The sequence below is a fragment of the Colossoma macropomum genome, unplaced genomic scaffold, assembly GCF_904425465.1.
Source record: "Colossoma macropomum unplaced genomic scaffold, Colossoma_macropomum, whole genome shotgun sequence".
Taxonomy (NCBI): domain Eukaryota; kingdom Metazoa; phylum Chordata; class Actinopteri; order Characiformes; family Serrasalmidae; genus Colossoma; species Colossoma macropomum.
The window spans coordinates 15,356,122-15,377,055 of NW_023494800.1; the positions used below are offsets into that span (position 1 = coordinate 15,356,122).

At 37.8% G+C, this 20,934-nt stretch overlaps 1 protein-coding gene across 1 annotated transcript; it reads right to left on the reverse strand.

Moving 5' to 3' along the window:
- Positions 1 to 28: 28 nt before the first annotated feature.
- LOC118820538 (V-set and immunoglobulin domain-containing protein 10-like 2) lies at positions 29 to 8,476 on the reverse strand. The gene is made up of 8 exons (XM_036588902.1): positions 8,378 to 8,476; positions 6,368 to 6,721; positions 5,102 to 5,377; positions 3,083 to 3,358; positions 2,014 to 2,271; positions 1,101 to 1,361; positions 501 to 794; positions 29 to 351 (listed from the first exon to the last, which is right to left on the reverse strand). The coding sequence occupies exons 1-8, from the start codon at positions 8,445 to 8,447 to the stop codon at positions 29 to 31; spliced, it is 2,112 nt and encodes a 703-aa protein (XP_036444795.1). The 5' UTR covers positions 8,448 to 8,476.
- Between the last annotated feature and the right edge of the window lie 12,458 nt (positions 8,477 to 20,934).

Genomic DNA, 20,934 nt, shown 5'->3' on the forward strand with positions numbered 1-20,934 from the left:
GAGTGTAACACAGGTTCACAGAATCGTATCAGTTCTCACCTGGGCTCCTGATCTCTGAAGGATTACCAGCAGTACGACGATTCATAGCTGTTATGCGGAAAGCATATGTTACATTAGGATCCAGATTGTTGATCTGGTAGCTGCGAGTGCTGGGCTCCAGATCTACTGCCACTTTCTGCCAGACGGGCACAATATCTCTCTTCCCTTCAGGACCAGGGAGTCTTTGACGTTCAATGAAGAAGCCAGTGAGGACACTGTCTGTCCGGATCATCCATTCCATGTTAACGTCTGTCCGCTGACGGCTGCTGTAGATGATCTTACTGATAGTAACGTTTGGAGGCATTGGGTATCCTGAATCAAAGAAGCATTACAATTCAGTCTTGGTCATTCCAAGGAAGGAATAAAAAGCATTACAGAGTTTAAATGTGTTGTCATGAGATGTTTATTCTTGTCATTTTTTTGTGTGAAATTAATTTGAATGTTTGTTTTGATCAACTCACTCATCACCAGCAATAGGATGGGCATGTCTGTTCGTCCGACAGCATTGGTAGCGGAACACCAGTAGTAGCCACTGTCTACCAAACTGTCTGTTTCCCGAACAGTCAGGTTGGTCCAGGCTGAAGCCCGCTGAAGGATGTACTTCTTGGATGTGTCACCCACACTCTGCCTTAATTTGTTGTACCAGATAATCTCTGTAGCTGGAGGGTAGGTTTTACTCAGACTGCAGGTCAGTTGAACATCATTGCCCTCAAATACTGAAACTACACTGTTCTCAGTGATCAACACTGGAGTCTCTGGAAGAGAAATGCAACATAGAATATGTCTAATTACAGGGCTTTTCAGAATTCCTGGCAAACACAATTACTGTGAACAAAATTGCTGGGTGAAATCTATACTTTATTTATTTCATACTGCTGCAATCCATACCATAAACATTACATAATTTTATTGCTATGAATGACAGAAAATGTAGTAGTGTGGGCTACCACTCAACATTGCACCTTATTGTCTAAATTATTGTTACACAATAGCAGTATTGCTAATTTTAAGATATCAAGCAAATGTTCCCTCTTTTAAATTGCACATTAAGCAGTCCTTACCCAGTTTTAACACACACGTCTTGCTCTCTTTTGTTAGTGGGTGTTTGGCATGGCACACAAATGCTTTGCCACTGTAGGTGGAACTGGAACGCAGCACCAGGATGTTGGAGCTCTCCTCAAATGCGCCCTGGACATCCCCGGAACTGGAGGCCCACCACAGCAGAGCTCGAGGGAAACCACCCACCCAGGAGCAAGACAGCATCAGGTACTCATTATTTTGGCTGGAATTTGCAGAACACTGGGGTTCTCCTTGGGGTAGCCCTTGAGAGAACAGGATATTTGTGGTGAAGAGAGACTTTTTTGTGTGGGAGCAGAATGACATTGAATAGTTTTGATGTCATTGAATTGGTTTCCAGGCATTTTTAAATATATACAAGATCTGTATCTGAATTGATATCATATTTAATCTTAGTTTTAGTAGAACTCTTTCAGAGATACTTAAAGATGGCAGATTTAAGTCATGTCCCTGCATGATTATTTATTCCGACTGAATTTCAAAAGAACAATTCAGACAGCATATTTTATGTGAAGATGAGTGCATCTCAGCCAGCCATGATTTCATTAGGGATCATATAAGAGCCATATTTAAAGGAAGTACAGGTACCATTCGTATTATACACTATTGCTATTTACTTATTCCTCACATATCAATTTGTGCCACCATTCCACTTTTAGGGTCAGTTTCCAAAATCCAGATTAAGCCTAGACTAAAAAGTCTAGACTGAAAAGTATATTATGGTAAATTACCACTTGCATTTCAAATTAGTCCAATACTGGGTTTGGCCTTTAACGTTTTTACTGTTACTTTTGCAGCTACATTGTTTTATGCCATGCTTTGTATGTTTATTTCAACTTAAATATATATATATTAAAAAGATCTTTGAGTTCTGCTGTATTGTGGCCTCATACTTACATGTTCTGGTGCTGCAGCTCTGAGTGATATTTAGTGCAACATGTGAGCCATAGCAGGTGAATACAGAGTTGTTAGCAGTATCAGGGCCTGGCTGGATCTGAGTGAAGTTAGTGATTCCCATTTGGTTGTCTCCATTCACAGACAGACTCCACTTTAGGGTAGCTGGAGGGTAACCACCCACCCAGGAGCAGAACAGGGCCAAGTCAGTGTAGTTGTTTGCTTGAAAGACGGAACAACTTGGAACATCGGCTGGTGGATCTGTGGGAACAAGTTCTCTGTGTAACATAGGTCATTGGGTACTGGTATTTAGCACCAAATTTGGTAAGCAAATTAATGCTCTGAATATGAGCCTAAAAAATAGAAAAGCAGAAAAACAAAATACAAAAATGTGGAGAATGACACTCCTAACTACCGTGTAAGACCTGGTAGACCACCAAACTGTCATCATTAGATAAGCAGCACTTAAAGCTTTCATATTTGTGAGATAGAAGAAAATCAAGCACCACTCTTGCTACAGATCTGAAAAAATCCACAAGATTTTTCTGAAAGTATGTGCAGTGGTCAAGAAGCCAATACTGAGAAAAAAAATGTGCAAATCAAACAATGAAACTACTGATGTTCTCAGAAAAATAGACTGACCACCCCATAGACCAGAGTTCAATATCATTGAAAGTGTTTGGCATGACTTGGATCACAAGAAGAAGAAAATGTAACCAACTTCTAAGACTGAACTTTGGAGGTGTGGAAACATATCTACAGATTTCTAAAGGCAACAGGTGGACTTGATATTATATTTAATGGTTAAGGCTTCTGTGTATTGTTCTGTTAAATATATGTTTTCTGCTTTTCCTGACACTGAAAAAGATGAAACTTGAATGAATAAAGGGAGTTCTGTGGGATTTTGTCAGGTATGATCTGAGGTAATGATATGATCATTATTTATTATGATGTTTAATGATTTTGTGACACAGCATTGTAATATTGTACATTGTAATATAAGTGAAAATACTAGTGGAATGAAATGGCTACATTAGTGAAGTAGACTGCAGTTGTATGGTGAAGCACTCACAGTAGACGGTGAGAGTGATGGTCTTTCTGGAGCGGGAGTTGATGTAAGTGTTCTGGGCCAGGCAGGTGTAGTAACCTGCTTGTACACGCAGGATGTTTGTGATGGTGAGCTGTGCTCCAGTGTAGATCTCTATGTTGTTGTATAACCAAGCGTACTGACTGGGAGGGTTAGAGGAGGCTTGACATGTGAGAGACACATTTCCTCTCTCCAGTGCTGAGTAGCCTCTCTCTGTAACTGAGTAAGCTGTGACATCAACCTGAGGTAGGTCTGGACCATCTAAATAGAGAAAACCCACATTAACATGCATAAAGATACACTTGAATTGCATATCATTACAGTTCAGAAAAATGTGACAAGATGGAGAAGCATGCTTCAACTTAAAATATGCAGGTGAACAAAATCTAACTACTCGAAAGGAGTGAACAGTTAAGAGCTGGTGCTTTTTGGAAGTATTGATTTTAACATTTGACATTTGACCTGGCGCTCCCAGCCTGAATGGCTTAGGGAAAAAAGCCCACAGCTAATATAGATTGGTCTACAATTCTATTGCCTTGCGTTTGTGAGAGCAGATCCCTTATTCTCTATTACAGGGGTCCTTAACCTTTTTTGCGGTTAAAAATATTAATGACACTTTATTTTGAGAGGTCCTCTTCAGATGAAATTAAGTGTTAACTTAACAGACTCTCAACAACACATCAGTGATGTAGCAGCCGTGAACACATTTAGAAGATTCTCAAGAGACTTTTAATTAATTGCATTGATAAAATTTGTTTATATGTTGTTTATTTATTTTTCACTTTATTTGGAGTGTCTCAATTCATATCTGTAGATGTTTAATCTGAGAGGTCACTGAACATGTAACAGATATAATACAGACCATCTCAGCATCCTTAACAAGCTGTTATAGGATGGTTAGGGTTCGGATTAGGGCCAGAGTTAAGGTTAGGATTAGGTTTTGGGTTTTGGTTAAAATAAAGGTTAGGATTAGGGCCAGGGTGAGGGTTAGGTTTGGGTAAGGCTGGGCAAGGTTAGGTTTTGCGTAATGAAAGTAACATATTAAGTCTACTTCATTTAACATTTCAACAAAATACACACACACACACATACATTATCTAAGATGCTTAACCTCCTGGGTCACAATGTGGGGAGGGGGGTCTATCACAGGGCACATATCAACAATACATCTACTTACTGTAAGTAATGTATCAACAGTACATCAAGATATTTACCTCAATGTATTCAGATGCTGCACTACTGATACTTTACTGACATGTTGTTGGTGTGTCAAAATAGTGTAACCAAAATATTTTGTAACCCCCTCTCTGTCAACCCACCTCTCCTGCAGCCCCCCTGCCCCACATGCACCGGTATACACAGAAAATTACAGAAGAACCAAATATTGAGTCTACTCACTGTGGCCTACATTCCTTATCTAGTACTAGCCACAAACCACAAATCCTGAGCCTGGCGTTGAGAGAAAAGCTTCAAGTTCAGTGGTCAATCAAGACCCCCACCCTCAGCTAGGAGCTAACCCAATAGAAATGCATATAATAGAGTCTACATTAGCTTGTCTTTCATGGCCTTTAGGTGGAGCCCTTTAGCAGAGCTTGTATGCACTCGTCACAATTATTTTCTCTGTGTTTTTTATAAAGTATTTGTCTTATAGCACCACTCTCACGACCCCCCCAGGACTACACCAGGGGGGGTCCAAACTCCAGGTTAGGAACCACTGCTCTATAACACTATCATCATTGTTTAACACTGTTAAATGTTGGTTTAGCTTCTTTACACGTAGTAGAAAAGGAAACATTTCAGAGAAGAGGCTTGCCCTCAGAATCTCATTTGCTTCACTTGCAATAGACTGACCAAGGTGAAATTCCAGGGAACAACTAACAAAACGATCCAATAATGGGCAAATACAATTTTGACTTTAAGAGAGTTATAATACTCCAAGTATTACACAATCCATGTGTCATGTGTGGAAATTGGACAAATAGTCTTAATTAGCCCTTCACTCACATAAGACATCTAACCAGATACGATCACTGCGCTGCTGGTTGACCTCGTTCCTGGCCAGGCACCTGTACCAGCTGGTGTGGTTGCGAGTGACCCAGATGATGTTGATCAGACTGCTGTTGCTCTCAGCCAGTGTAGTGACCAGCCCACTGCGGCTCTCCTGCTCCCATATGTAGCTAATGGGCTCTGTTCCATTCTCCAGACCACAGCGCATCCAAAATGATGAACCCTCCACTGCTGACGAGCTACTCAGTAGAACATAAGGTTTGTACACAGGCACTGTGGAGCACATCACAGGATTAAACATGCAACTTTACTGACTGATAAAAGTTTATTACATAGAGCAGCTCTTCAAAATACACATAGATGCTAATACAATTCTAATCTAGCTGTTTATAATTGACAGGAAAGTTAGGATTAAGAAGACCTGAAATCTTGTTAAATATCCAAGCCTTTTTTGTAAATCCTGTGAACACTGGTGCACATTTAGGGGGGCAGGTGGGGGTTGGACCTGGGATTAATGTTGTGCTCCCCCACCTGAAGCAGACCATTCACTTACCTCATATGAGAATGCATTTCTGCCTATTTTTACTTTGATAATAGACAGATCACTTTGTTTAGAATTGTCAGATGCTCATAGATGTTCCTATACATTTTAAAAGTCTTATTAAAACCAATACACAGTGTAGTTTCATTTAGTTGTAGTTAGTAAAGCCCATGCGCAGTTTTAAAGGGGTAGCTGATATGGCCAGTGCCTTCTTTGAAATCTGATTGGCCACCCTGAAATTTCTATCTGTCAGAGTTGTTTTGTTTTGCTGTCGGCGATCGGTGGAATAACCTCAATATCATCACATTCATCATTATTAAAGTATTTTGTTGCAATATTTATAGCAGCATGGAGACTTTCTAGTGCAATAATGCACAGAAATATGCAACAGGCAATAAACTTTAACCTGTATACTGAATATATTAGAAAATACATGACATTAATACTCCTGTTAATTGCTATCTGCAGGCTAAAGCCTCTTGATGTTGGTACCACTTCTCAGACCAAATTTGCACCCATGTCCAAATCTGTATCAGTTTGAAATCAAAATGTTAATCATAATTTCTGCTTTGACTAAAAGATCATTTTAATGCTGTAACTGGTTAATTAAGTTTCTGGCTATGACATGCATCTGCTATCTAAACTTAAGTTTTGCAATATTGTTGAGATAATGTCTATTTTGCCATGTGAAGGATATTGTTCTGACACTTTATGTTACTGACCTAGAACCCGTAGATGCACATAGTAGTAGTAGAGTCTGGCTCCCTCAGCAGTGTCATACAGAGCCTGGCAGGTGTACAAGCCCTCTGCAGCTACAAGAAGTTTCTTAGTGAACAAAGAGGAGCTGTTGGTGATGACATCCAGGTCCCCTAGATCTTGTGCCAGCTGCTGCAGCTTTGGACCCTTGCCAAAGTTATACACCACAGCTCGAATAGTGTCTGTGCCTGGTTTAGTGAAGCTCCAGATGTAGACATCAGGGAGGGTGGTGCCACATTCCAGGGTTGCTTCATGTTCCACCACAACACTGGTCCTGGCTTCCCTGTACACCACTTGCCCTGGATTAGAGATCTCTAGCCCTGAGAGGACAGTGTAGGGTCAGTAATATAAACACAGTTCTTGAAGAAATTCTGTAATTTATTACCACTGACAGTAAATTTAGTGCATTTCTTTGTGCTTAGAAAAGAACTTCAAACCTAGCACACTGTTGGATGCTGTTGGTCTGTTGGTGAGCATCGACGGTTGTTTGTTTTCTGTGTGGTGTGTCTGACACCATTAGTTGTAGTTGGTCCTCCTCAGGGCTGTTTTGGCTGACTGAGCATTTTGAATGCAATTTGATCGACCATGTTAATGTACAAGTTTCTCATGGTCAGTTGTGAGAGAATTGCAAATCAGTCCATGAAGAGAGAGTCAAAAAGCAAAATGCCACACATAGAGAACAGCCTCATTTTTCAATACCATTTTTCAAAAAGTTTTACCACTACAAACCTGGTAATTGAATCACTTTTGCTATTTGAATGTCTGAAAATATCTAACATGGTTATGAATAAACCTGGTTATAACAATATATATATATATATATATATATATATATATATATATATATATATATATATATTTGTGTCATATAATTATTAATATCTGCAAAATGCACATTTTATTTTATTGTTTAATGTGCAAATTTACACTTTGGGGTGGCCAGTAGCCTCGATAGGAGCAGTGAGCCAGCAACCAAAAAGTTGCGGGTTCCAGTCCCAGGACTGACCGATTATACTCGGTTGTGCCTTTGGGCAAAGTGCTTAACCTCCACTGTCGGGGGTTGGTTGGCACCTCCTTATAGAGAGATGTTCCCTTTCATGCAAGCACATTTAATAAATGTGTATCGGATGTCAGCTGTAGTCTTTGCAGTTCCAGCACATTTTTTACAGGACAAGAGAGGTGAAGGTTAGCTGACGAAGGACAATCATCAGTCAGCCTTAGCTAACACTAATTCATTCTTGTTGACTTGGTGTGGCTCAGCCTTTAAATTTACTAACCTGTAAAAATCTATGAAGGACTCATGAAAATGTTCTACAACAATGTGATTTTCACTTAAACATTTACTCATAGAATTCAATAACTGTCCCAGGGAGTCTGTTATAAATGTGTGACAAGGATTTCTGTTTCATTCTACAGTGAAAAGCATTCAAGTCATTGTCTCTGGTAATCAACCACACTCTACAGATTAGGGTGAAAAATGTTTGCCACAAAAACAGGGACAGATTAATGAGGCATCAATTCATCTGTTTTAGATTTCTAATTGGTTGCTGGGTAGGTCAGTCTTGTCTTTACAGAAAGTGTTGTTTCTTTTACCCTAACTCCTAATTAAGACCTATTGTTCAGTAATTACATGGGAATTACATAGTTATTCTTAAGTTACAGGACTGAGGAATGGAAACATAGGTCTGCCAGCAGCTCAAGGCCATTTAAAGTGTTATTCTTTTCCTTCAAGTTCAAACACTGTTAAACAGCAAATCTGTGTCTGAGCCATACAATGGTGAGTCAATGTCATATTTTCCACGTATTGTTATTTACTATTAAATTATTACATTGTCAAAAAGATATTTTGAGCAAAATATGCCACAATTCTTGATTTGTGAACTTACACAGTGGGTAACCACCAAATTAAAGCTGTAATAGGAGATGTCATTCAGCATAAATGCAGCAAGAAATTTAAACCGTGTATGACCTCTTACCTTGCAGGAAGAGAGGAAGCAAAAATGCAATGAGGCAGAAATCATGCAACCCTAATAGTCTGTTTTTCATGGTTCCATGATGCTCAGTGTCCAACAAAGGTCCACAATGGGAAAAACTGGCAGAAACTGTGAAAAGATCCTGTCCTGTTCAAGTAGTGAGTCCAGCTAGTGTAAACAGGCAGTGAGAAACTGAGTGGGAGCTGATCGAGTCTCTGTAAACTGATTTGGCTTGAATTATTCACCAGTCACCCCCTCCACCTGTAGGAATGTAGTAGAGTAGAGAGGAGAGACAGGGTTTAGGATGACACGATGATACCTAAGCATCATGCATTATTTAAGATGTGTGCGCAGATGGCTTTTGTGTCATTCCATCACACACAGTAGGCCCAGTTCTTAGTGTTTGTACAATTGGAGGTTTTAAATCATTAGTATACAGTAAATGAAGATAGCATTAATACTGGTTCTCTGTTAATTTCTATGTCCATCTTTCTCTCCATGTTGAGGTCAGTATTATAGTGATAGAGACTCATTTTCAAGTAACAGCATTATAGTGTTCAGCCAAGTAAGACTTAATATTCAGTCACGAGTTTCTCATGTTACACCACTGCGTAACAATCACACCCCTTATCTCACACCAATACAAATTCAGTAATACATAGTATGTAATACATGGTAATACATATTATGGTAAACTACAGCATCAAAGCATTAGGTTGAAAGCTACAACACTGTCAGGGACTGGTTGGTACAGTGTTAATTGAATAAGAAAGTGCAGTCCCAATTGCATTAGAGTGTTTCCCCTCTTGACCTACTTCACCTCTTCAACTATTCTGTCAAGACTTCTGAAAGTAACAGTCTGCTGAGGTGGGGGTAACAAGAAAACAAACACTTTCTTCCTGAAAAAATACAAATAAATGTTTCAGAAAGAGACATTAAAAATACTGTATATTTTTTAAAGAAATGTAAATCATCTACATCTTGACAACATTTTCAAAGCTTGTGAAAAGCAACGCTAGCTGGATTATTGTGTCCAACTATGAGTGGGGTTGGTTGGCACTTTTACCTATGCTGTAAAACATTTACTGTAAAATTACAGTAAATTACTGGCTACTAGTTGCATTACTTTCACAGTGATTTACTGTATCATATTAACATGAATTATCAGAATAAAAACACATTGTTTTTATTAAAATGTTTACACCTTTTTAACTGTCATATCCCATAATGCTGTGTGGCTTATTGCATAATAAGGGTTATAATTCAGTAACTACAGGGACTTCAATGCAAACTGGTTCTTAGGTTGTAGAAGTGTGTAATACAACTTTGGGCCTGTGGGCAGGGCCTGGCCATTTAAGGGGTTACACCACGATACATCAAGACATTTTCATGATATGCATTGTGATATTTAGTTATTAGATATTTAGAAATTTTATTACGTTTTACAAACTGCACTGCACTAAATTCAATTAAACAGGCCTAACTTTCAGGCATAACTCTCTTTATACGTGTAGTTAGTCAGTGTTCTTGAAGGACAGATAATTTCCACAATATGCTCAGTGAAGCGTATTGTGACGTAATTTACCACAGTAATGATGAAATATTTTCATATTGCCCTTACTGTATATTACCACATATAGAACAGGACATAGAGTGCTGACATACCATGAGCTGTCATGCCAGGTGTTGCACTGTGTCAGATGCATTATGTGATTACTGAAAATAGGCTTAATGAAATACTGTATAATCAGATCTTACATCTAAAATTTAATTACATCCGGATTATAATGTGCTGGGCTATATTACAGAGGATTACACTGACCAAAAAACAAGGTTCTTTTGCATAATGTCTGAGTGACGAGTCACAGAAGACATACGTAATATTTGTGCATTTATTTATAAAGACACAAGAATACATTTATAATGAACACAAACAGTTATAGTGAAACAGATTCAGTGTGCATACACTACCTCCTCTACTGCTAATACAACAGACATTAGCATTATAAGCTTCTACCACCATTTTGATCAATACTGATTCTTAAATAAACAACTTTTCTTATGTGGTAAAGTCTGATAAGAACTCTATGTGATAGAGTCTTAGATAAGAAAAATCTGAATTTGGAAATGTTATAATGTCATTTATCTTAAAACTACAGTTTGTAATGGTAAAATATAATACAAACATGCCTTTATCCTCAGCATGTATATAATCTTTATTCCCTATAATGTAGATAAAAAAACACATTTGGTGACAAGAAAGTTTTACTATGAATGTAGCATAATGTAAACAGATATAGAGGACAAATAATGGTTTAAAGGAGGAGTGTAATTTTACATTAGAACTTCTCCTCACATACTGAACTGTTCATATAAAATAAAACACATATATACAGAATGTACACTTTGTAGATTCAGAAAAACATGGTAAGACATTGCAATGATAAAAACTGTAATACATAATATAGAGTCTTAAAGCAGTAATGCAAGTGCTGGTTTAAAATGTCACTTTTTCATACAATCATTTTCATTTTGTTTGAATGTAGTGAAATACAAAATCCACACTAAACTAAACAATAAAAATAATAGTAAAAAAGACTGGCATAAACCTATTATGCAAAATGGTTTATTATTTGAATGCACTGTGAAGATGGCCATCTCTAAATGTAAATACACACTTTTAATATTGTACTGTTATGTAAATAATAACAGCATGCAAAACAGTCCAGTCACATACAGACAGCGAAATGTCATCCAAATGCTATTTGTCATTTTTCACACATAACAATGTACCCAACTTAGGTAAAAAAAAACAAACAAACAAAAAAAAAACATATATAACATATCATTAGTTATAACAAATACATACACTGCAGAGAGTGAGAGTGGAGGTAAAGAGAGAGAGGTCTGCATGTTTATACGTACTGCTCCTTAGGGAAGGTGTATGAGGAGATGGGGCCGGGTGGCGTGGGGTAGGTGAAGGTGCTGGTCTGAGTGCCGTGTTGGGTATAGGGGTTCTGGGGCAGAAAGGTGAGCGGTGGCTGGATAGGCGGAGAGTGCTGCTCCATGTAGTCATCTTTATTACATGCCAGACGATAACTCACATAGTCAGCTGTGTTTGGGAGCTCATCATATAACCTCCCCTGGCTCTGTGGAAAAGACACCCTGGATTAGAGAGAGCTAGAATAGGTAGGTAGGTGATTTCATACAAAGCTCCCACATTTTTAGGGGCTCATAAGCAACTGGATAAACTAACAATCATAAATTAAAGTCATTTTTAATACTTGGTTGCACATCCTTTGCAGTCGACTGAAGTTTGCAACCAACAAACATCACCAGATGCCAGGTGATGCTCTTCCAGGTCTTCAGTTCCTGTTTGTTCTTGGAGCGTTTTACCTTCATTGTGCCTTCAGTGAAATGCAAGCTTGATCGGACTGAGGTCAGATGATTGACTTGGCCATTGCAGAAATGCTACTTCTTTGTCTTAAAAAAAGTCTTCGGTTGCTTCTGCAGAATGTCATAGTCTATCTGCACTGTGAATCGCTGTCCAGTAAGTTCTGAAGCATTTTGCTAAATCTGAGCAGATTTACACTTCAGACTTCATTTGGCTGCTTTTGCCAACAGTCAGATCAATAATATATACAAGGGAAGCGGTTCCATTATACATGTCCACACCATAACACTACCTCCACCATGCTTGACAGATGAGGTGGTATGCTGTGGATCATGAGCAGCTACTTCCCATCTCCATACTCTTCTCTTCCCATCATTCTGGTACAAGCTGATCTTTGTCTCATCTCTCCATAAGATATTTCAGAATCATATATGATTTTTTTGGTTGTTTTTTGGCAAACTCTTATCTGATCTTCCTGTATCTGAGACTTACCAGTAGTTCACATTATGTGATAAACCCTCTGTATTTACTCTGGGGAAGTCTTCTTTTGATTGTTGGCTTTGACACACAACCTCCTGAAGGTTGCTCTACATCTGACCAGCTGCTGTCAAGGGTTTTTTCTTTACCAGGGAACGAATTCTTCTGTCATCTACATTGTTTACCATGGTCTTCTAAGCTGTATGGTGTTTCTGAGCTCACCAGTGCTTTCCTTTTTTTATGAATGTACCAAATTGTTGATTTAGCCACAAGGTTCTTGCTATCTCTCTGAAGGATTTGTTTTGATTTTTCAACCTAAAGATGGCTCGCTTCGCTGGCAGCGACAGCTCTCATATTGAGAGTTAACAGCAACAGATTCCAAATGCGAATGCCACACTTAAAAAAAATCAGTTCTACATCTTTTATCTGATTACTTCTAAGTGAAATAATGAGGGAATAACACACCTGGCCATGGTGTACAGCTGAGCAGCCAACTGTCCAATTACTTTCTCTGATCCCTAAAAATAGTATTAGACAATTACATGCTATATAAGACTCTAAGACTCTAATTTGATTTGATTTGATTTGATTTGATTTGATGTCTTCAGGTGTCTTTCTACTGCTTTTTTACCCCATAGAATTACCTAGTACTTTTTCTGATTTACTTTGTTGCTGAAACATGTGGCATTACTGTCAAACTTTGTAAGACTGTCTGGTTACCTTCTATAATTTTTACACCAAATAATTACACAGTACTTCAGAGTTTGAACCACACATTCACCCAGTTAACAACTAGAATGATCTGGGCATTCTAGTGTAATGTAGTTCAGCTGTCTTGAAACTTAAAAAGGAAGGTGAAAGAAAGTGTTACCACTTTTGCTACCTCTTGTTATGCCATAGCAAGTTAAAATGTAGGCCAAAACAACCTCAAGACATTTGAATCTGTTAGTCATTGCATAGTCTTTTAGAAAAAACATTCAGAATTGACTGTGAAGCTCAATCTACTGTCTCTCTACTGATATCTATCAATCATCTACTATTTCCATGGATGGTCACTAATTTTTACTTGATCATAGAAAGTGAGATGTTATTACTGTCATTATGGTTGATGATTAACCCTTATACATCCTAATGTCCTATTCTGGCAGTAGGCCTTCCAGAGCCATATCACTGGCACTCTTATAAAGGTAAGAAGTGGAGAAGTAGAATCTGCATCTAATTTTTGGAAATTGCAAACTGTACTGGTGACAAAACACAAACCAGGTGTGCATCCATTTACCATTTCTCTCAGACATCATGTCATCAATGTACATTATTTGCTCTCTCACTTATTTTATATGTCTTTGAGTGTATGTTAAATGAAGACACTGAATCCTCACCTCATCAACCTGCTAGTACAGAAAAGCAGTCATTCAGGTTATGTGACTCACAGCTACTTCAAGTTGCAACAAGAGAGCTGAAGTTGCCAAGCTGATCTAGTCTCTTCACCAGTAGGAGGCGCTGTCTGCTCACACTCACTGAAGCCACAGGCACTTTCATATCATCACTGAAGCACCAGTGCTTCTATTCAGCTTAGTGAGCAAGCTAATACATTAGTGTATCTTTTCATCTAGAAAAAAAATCTCACAATGGCTGAGTGCTCTCTTACCTGGAAGTCATCAGCCGGTTTCTTTTTAGAAGAAGGCTTTTTACGGCCTGGAGAAGAGTTGTCACTGTTGAGAAAAGAGAGAAAGTAGAGGAGTACAAGGGTTCAGAGGCTATGGGGTCAGTCTTAATGACTTTGCTAAAATATTTCAGAGATCAGTATACAGTTCCTTTACTGTGGATAAGCAAAAAATAAACAAAACAAAAAACTAGTAAAAAGATTTCACAGTCCTATACCCTTATGACACCTGTGTTTGAATTAGATGAGCTCTTTATATACTTGTTAAAAGTAATCTTATCAGTTACAGGAGCACTTAAGTGCAGTACTGGACCATAGAGAAAGTATTTCTTTTAACTATTGTAAGGTTGAATGACATCATTTGCACTAGAAGCTGAACATCTGAGATGTGGAGTAAGGTTTTGTGGACTGATGAGTCTGTTTGCAGTTGGGATTACTTGGAATGTAGACTGAACTTTGGAAGTGTGGAAAAGTATCCCTGCAGATTTCTTTGAAGAACTGAGAACAAGTATTCTGTACAAAATGGAAGCTGTAATAAGATCATCAATACTGAAAAGTGTGATATTGAATGTATTGTTTAGGCCTCTGTAAACTTTTTGTTACATATTGTCACTGTCCAAAGAAAAACAAGTATCTCCAAAATGGTAACTTTACAGGAGAGGGCGAAAATGCCCTTAACTTATAATGCAAATTAATGTAAAGAGATTTTATTCTAATTGATTTTGGGGCATTTCTATTGACCAACCATCATGAAATTGTCATACAACATAAAGGAGAACTGGTGAGTTCAAATGACTTAGAAAAAAAAAATCACCAAAAATGGAGATCCACGTTTTTCTTTGGACAGCAGTGATATATTTCCAACTATTTTTCTGATATCTGTTTTTTTGTCGCTCTGCTGTTTGTTGACCAAGAACGTAATGCCTGATATACTAAGGATCACGCCCCGGGCAATCACCCATCACCCTGAATAACTAGTACTTAATGGCCATTTTGACTGGAAATTAAATAAAGGAGGACTGGACTCTGAACTGTGCACAATCTGAACATACTGTTGTATCACAGTAGTTTGTGCCAGTTTGTGCTACCTACGAGTCACTGTCGTTCTCAGTTTGCTTGTTTCTCTGCTGTTTCTTGACCAAAAATGCAATGCCTGCTAGACTGAGGATCACGCCCAGGGCAACCACCCATCCGAGGACACCCATCACCCTCTCCGCTGCGCTCAGTGGCAGGGGGTTCTCTGTGGGGAAAACACAGATGCTTTGTGTTGGCTGACCACCTTCAACATGCACAATAAACAACATACAACAAACAACAACAAAATGAAAGCTGTTTCAGCATTATTATGGAAAGTAAAAATGATATTGTTAGCAAAGGAAATGCCTCTGAAACATCTATTTCCCTCATTATTATCTACCATACAGAGAACTGCACATGCTCTATTGTTCTGTATTGTGTTTAAACAGACAGGACAAAGCATGCATGCACTTCCTGTTGGAATATGTGCCTTTACTTTGTGCCAACTCACCCCTGAAAATTAGGCCTGTCGTGAACGGCATTCATGTGAGCTTTCCCTTAGGTCACAGTGTACACAGAACAACTGTGATGTCAGTCCCAACCAGTGAAAGCCTGTTTCAATCACAGAGTGCTGTAATGGATTTAGAAAGACAATGCTTGGTGGCTCGTTGCTTCCACCAGGGACAAAACAATGGCCAGCCCAAATACTAAATGCCTGCAGCACAGAATATTTGTCTCAAATATGTCTCTAATACATCTTTTTGGCTGGATCTTTATTGCAATTCACAACTCTCAATAGTAAATTAGAAGCATACCTCCTCATTATGCTTCTCAATAAGGGTGAGCAATAGGGCAAGAATACAGTATCATGAAACTAGAAGACATTGTCATGGTACACAGTATTCATCATGGCATTAAGTTTTTGTGAGCTTTGATATGTTGAAAAAGACAGAATACACTAGCAGTGCTACATATAAAATATACTTTTAATACACCCAAAATGAGGCTTACAGTGTTTTAATGTTTCACAAACTGCACTAAATCCAATTAAACAAAACCAGTTATGTTCTCTTTGTAATGAAACATGCACTGATGATATCCACATATGATAAAATACTGCCATATTGCTCACTATTACTTCTCAATAGCATTTACAACCAGCTTAAAATGGACATCAGAAAGAAACTTCTGTACAAAAAAGAGACCGTAGAAGAATATTGATGCTCTAACTTCACAAGAAAAGGAAAAAAATATTCCTACCTTTTTAAAGTAACACAATGTAAGATTTAAAAGTACTTTTGGAACTTTTCTATTGGTCCAGTCATCATGAAATGTGGGTTCGCACTGTGCAAAGGGCAGCAGGCGTCACCACATGATGTAAAAAAAAAACAAACCAACAAAAAAAAACAAACAAAAAAACAAAGACAAAAAAGGACTTTTAATGTGACAGCGGCCATATGTTTCTTCTCTCCACATATAACTGATTATCAGGATTGCGTGGAGCATTTTTATTTGCAAATGAACATGTTCTTAAGCCAAAAAGCTTCACAATAACATATGCTGACAACACTCAATATGAGCACACAACAGAATATATACAAAGAAAAAGGAGGCAGTGCATGAAGTATTAACTATCATCAAATGACATGTCAGTGGAATTTTACATAATAATGACATCTATACAAAAGCTGGCTCCACATATTTTCTTTTCACAATACTGACACAGTATTCACCACATGAAAGATGAATGGCCAAGCGCTATATAATAATGATACCCACATGTATTTCATTTTTGGTTTATAAAACTCTGAAAAACACTGTATTTTGGTACAACATACATACATTGTTCTATATCGTATATTGTAACATATCCACACAACCACTTCCGCAAGAGATTGTTAATGCACAAATATGTACAGCTTTGTTCTACTGTGTTTTTGAGCGGTAAAATGACACCATATGCACAGGATGCACTTATTTATGTCATTTGGTGAAACTTAACTAATAATGAAGCAGAGCATGGACAGCATCCAGCTGAGCAAAAAAAGAAACCACAATGAGCGTTTCATTTCATCCAACTCTGAAATGCTCATCCAATCATAAAGCTGATAGGCCTATACTACGACACTCCAAACCACAGACATTCGACCACAGTCTTTCAGTCTTTACATTGGCTTTTCTATCTCTTTTGACATGGGTAAAACTGTAAACACTGAGGAATAACAATAATTATTCCTTTTACAATGTGCCTTTTGAACAAACAAAAAAACAACCACTGAAACAAGTCAAAAATGTAACCATAAACTAAACACACATTAGACTCCAAGCACTGATACAGTACAAAACATTTTCATGTCAAAAAAAAGAAGGTAAATATAAGTTTTTTAAAGAGAGAAGATGCAATCAAGCTTACAGTCGTATGCAAAAGTTTAAACACTCCTGGTAAAATGACATGTTTTGTTGATTTTCTAACGGAAAATAAGTTAAGACAAATTTATATTGAATTTTGGGAACATATAGGAATATATAATTTTTGCTCCACATTTTCCTTTCTATTTATTGCTGAGTTTATAATATTGGAAAAAATAAAACATTAAAATATTTGCCATAACTTTTGCACAGGCCACATATTTTGTTTTATTTCTTCCAATATAATAAGTTCAGCAAATAAATAGTGACTGTGCATTAAAATGTACAGGAGTGTATCATCTAAAGGAAGCATATAATTTGACCAAGAGCACCCGAACCTTGGAACATGACTGTATGAATGCTTACTGTGTAGATGCAACAAATATTCTAAAATACCAAAAAAATTGCTTTGCTAAAGATCAGTAATTTTTGTTATCTCTGACTGTTGTTCATGTTCACTTGGTTTTAGTCTGGTGACAATTCGCATTGCAGATACCAAATAAACCCCCCACAAAGACCACCAGAGAGAGTGAAAGAACGTGAAAATGCTCCAAATTACATTCAGCAACTTACAAATAATTGAGCTGTTTCATTAATGGATGTTTATAATAGTGTACGCAAACAAGTAGGCATGTACAATGACACTGGAATCATATCAGTATTGTAATAAAAAAAAAGAAAACTGTACTGGCGTCAATGACAAATTTGTTGTACTCTGAAAAAGCAGAATGTTTAGGCAACGCTGGGCTACGATGATAAAATGTCTACATTATATTCATCTTACTGCATTTGTAACTCTCTACAAAATACATTTCTCTGTAATAATGTTCACTAGTTGCCTCAGACCTTTGGACCCCACTGTACATGTTTTAAATGACTGGATATCCGGCCAGAATTCCTATATTGGTACATCTTTACAAAGAAAGAGAAAAGATCTTACGTGATCTAATTCAGTTCTCAAAAATCTATTATGGCTTTTTAACCATCCTGGATGATCATTTAAAGAGGCCTACATGCACTGTAGCTGTTTTAAACAATCTACAATACATTTCTATCAGCAAACATTATTTAAAACCCATACAGTCTAACTTCAGGGTGACAAACAGTATTACAACACAATTCCAAAAGAGTTGTTCAAATATTTTAATATAGTTAAGAATCTTTTTTAACAGTGCCTTGGCTAAGCTCCATCCCATAAATACCAAAAATACTGTCTGTTCCTGACTGTTCACTGCCTTACAAATGCTTTTGAAACAATCACATTTACTCTTAAAAGGATTGGATTTAGCACTCATGCCATTGACTGTGGCTATCTCATTGGGACTGACTCTAAATTCCTTTCTATTAGAAATAAATTTGTTCTCTAGTGTTCTACCCCAGTTGTCCTTATTTTCCACATTTGGAATAATGACCTGGAACCTGGCCCAACATTAGGCCTGTGTTTCTGCTACTAAATGTATCTGAGCTTAATCTTTGACAGCTTCAGGTTCAGTCAATGTCATTATCAACTCAGTCTGTTAACTGCTGCACAAGAAAATTTGTATCAAGACAATAAATTATGCTGCATGCTGATTGCCATCGCAATGTTTATCTCAGCAATATCCAAAAAGGCTCTATTGTAATTTGTTTTATTCAGGAGCATGGCTATTGCATCAAAATAATTCATTTCTAGGTATAGCTCAGAATGTTCTGCTTTGTGCTTCACAGTGACCAATCTCTGTTGTTCCTGATGAGTGCCCTGTGAGTACTCGGTCAGACATCACAAATAGCTGTGATTCATCAAACATGCGGTCAGTGTTTCAGGATGCACATAACTGAGGGAAGAAAGTGAAGGCAAACCTAGTTTCTTCTTTAGGCACAAATCAGGTTTCTAAACAGCTTTTAGTGATTCTTTAAATATTTCCTTAATGATTCCTTAATTATTCAAAACGCTGTCACTGCTATTATTAATAACAATTCTGTAACTGCTAATGTAACACAATTTTAAGGGTTTCACTCCGAAACACATTACAGACATTTTTCAAAATATACATTGCTGGGAGAGGGCTTTACACATACAAGAATTATCAAAGCTATATTATGATTAACACCAAGTTTTATTGGAGAGATAACATTTGTTTTTGATTATACGTTAGCTGTTATTCTTTTCAAAAACTTGTTATATGTCTATAGCAGTGACAGCATCTTGAGAGATGTGGAGGCTGCAGTGTGAGCAGTAGCAGTGGTGGTGGTGCCATTATGAATTGCTCCACATTCCTTACAACAAACTTGCAAGTTCATACCTCTTATTGGTACATTATGCCAGCCATGCTTCAGGCTGGGCCTGTCTGATCTCATAACAAGAATGTTAACCATAAAAAATCTTGGGCTAAATGTGGGTGGAATAGACTTATCAGAGTGGGAATAAACTGAGCACGAAATTTCTAAATTTCAATCTAACGCCTCGCGGTGGCAGTAGGGGGTGATGGCGCGCACGTTAACACTGTCCAACGGACAACAAGCCTTTCTTTAGCCCATGGGTGTAATGTAAGTTAGCATTAGGGATGTGCACAGGTGCTCAAGTACTCAGTTAACCATTCTAGGGGTCAGTATTCAAATACTGAAATCACTATTTAAGTATTTGTTATGTTTCATAGTGAGAAGATAGAAAATATCAGGGCAACAATTCAGTGAAACATGACAGTTTTGCTCGTATTTGCGAGTATGTTATAATTTACTGCTCTACAACACGAATGCCTGAACATTAGTGCGTTGCCAACGATGCGTTGTTAAAGATGTGGCTGAGAACATAGAGACAGCGTTTACCTTCATTCAACCTCAGTCACTGAGGACTCGCTCACGTTTTGTAGCCATTTTTTATACAATGGGAGAAATAGAAAGTGGCCAGGGTCCCCTTAAACCAGCTCTGATAATAAAACACGTTCTTCCACATGCTGCTACATTTCTGTGCAACATTAGTGCTGACACCCAATAAGGTAAACCCACAGCCCTACATTATTTTTGTCCATAGTCTTTTTTTGCTGTTGTTTTTTTCCTTCCCTGCGTTTAACTGAATATCCGTCCATTAACTTGTGCAGATACACTAATATCAAAATAAGTCGGAACGCACGTCACTAATTAGCATCGATGTGTGCCGCGAGTGAAGAGAACACATTACATGCAGTAAAAATACACATCTTGCAGGGAAATACAGTCCTGTTGGCTAACAATAGCACTGTGCATGTTAAAAGACATTAAAAGAGCATAGCCTAAAGGAATTTGGGGGCGGGTCTTAGAGGGGGTGGGCGTACTCTTATTAGTGGTCGATTTCAAACCAAAAGTTTGTATAAGTCATCCCAAGACATGTATTCTTATTACGTGATCACGCTTTGCCCCATAAGCCTATCTGCCACCAAATGTTTCCAGAGAAAGCCAGAAAAGCTGGACAGCCATATCTGCCACATTTCACTTTATCCTTGCATCACTTAAACATGCACAAGGCCTGGGATTCAAAACTGCCCTACCTATTGCACATTTTACCTGTTATTCACATGGCCATTAGTATTAGACAATGTAAGACATTTATGTTTTGGAAAAGCAATGGCTTGTTATCTATCCTTA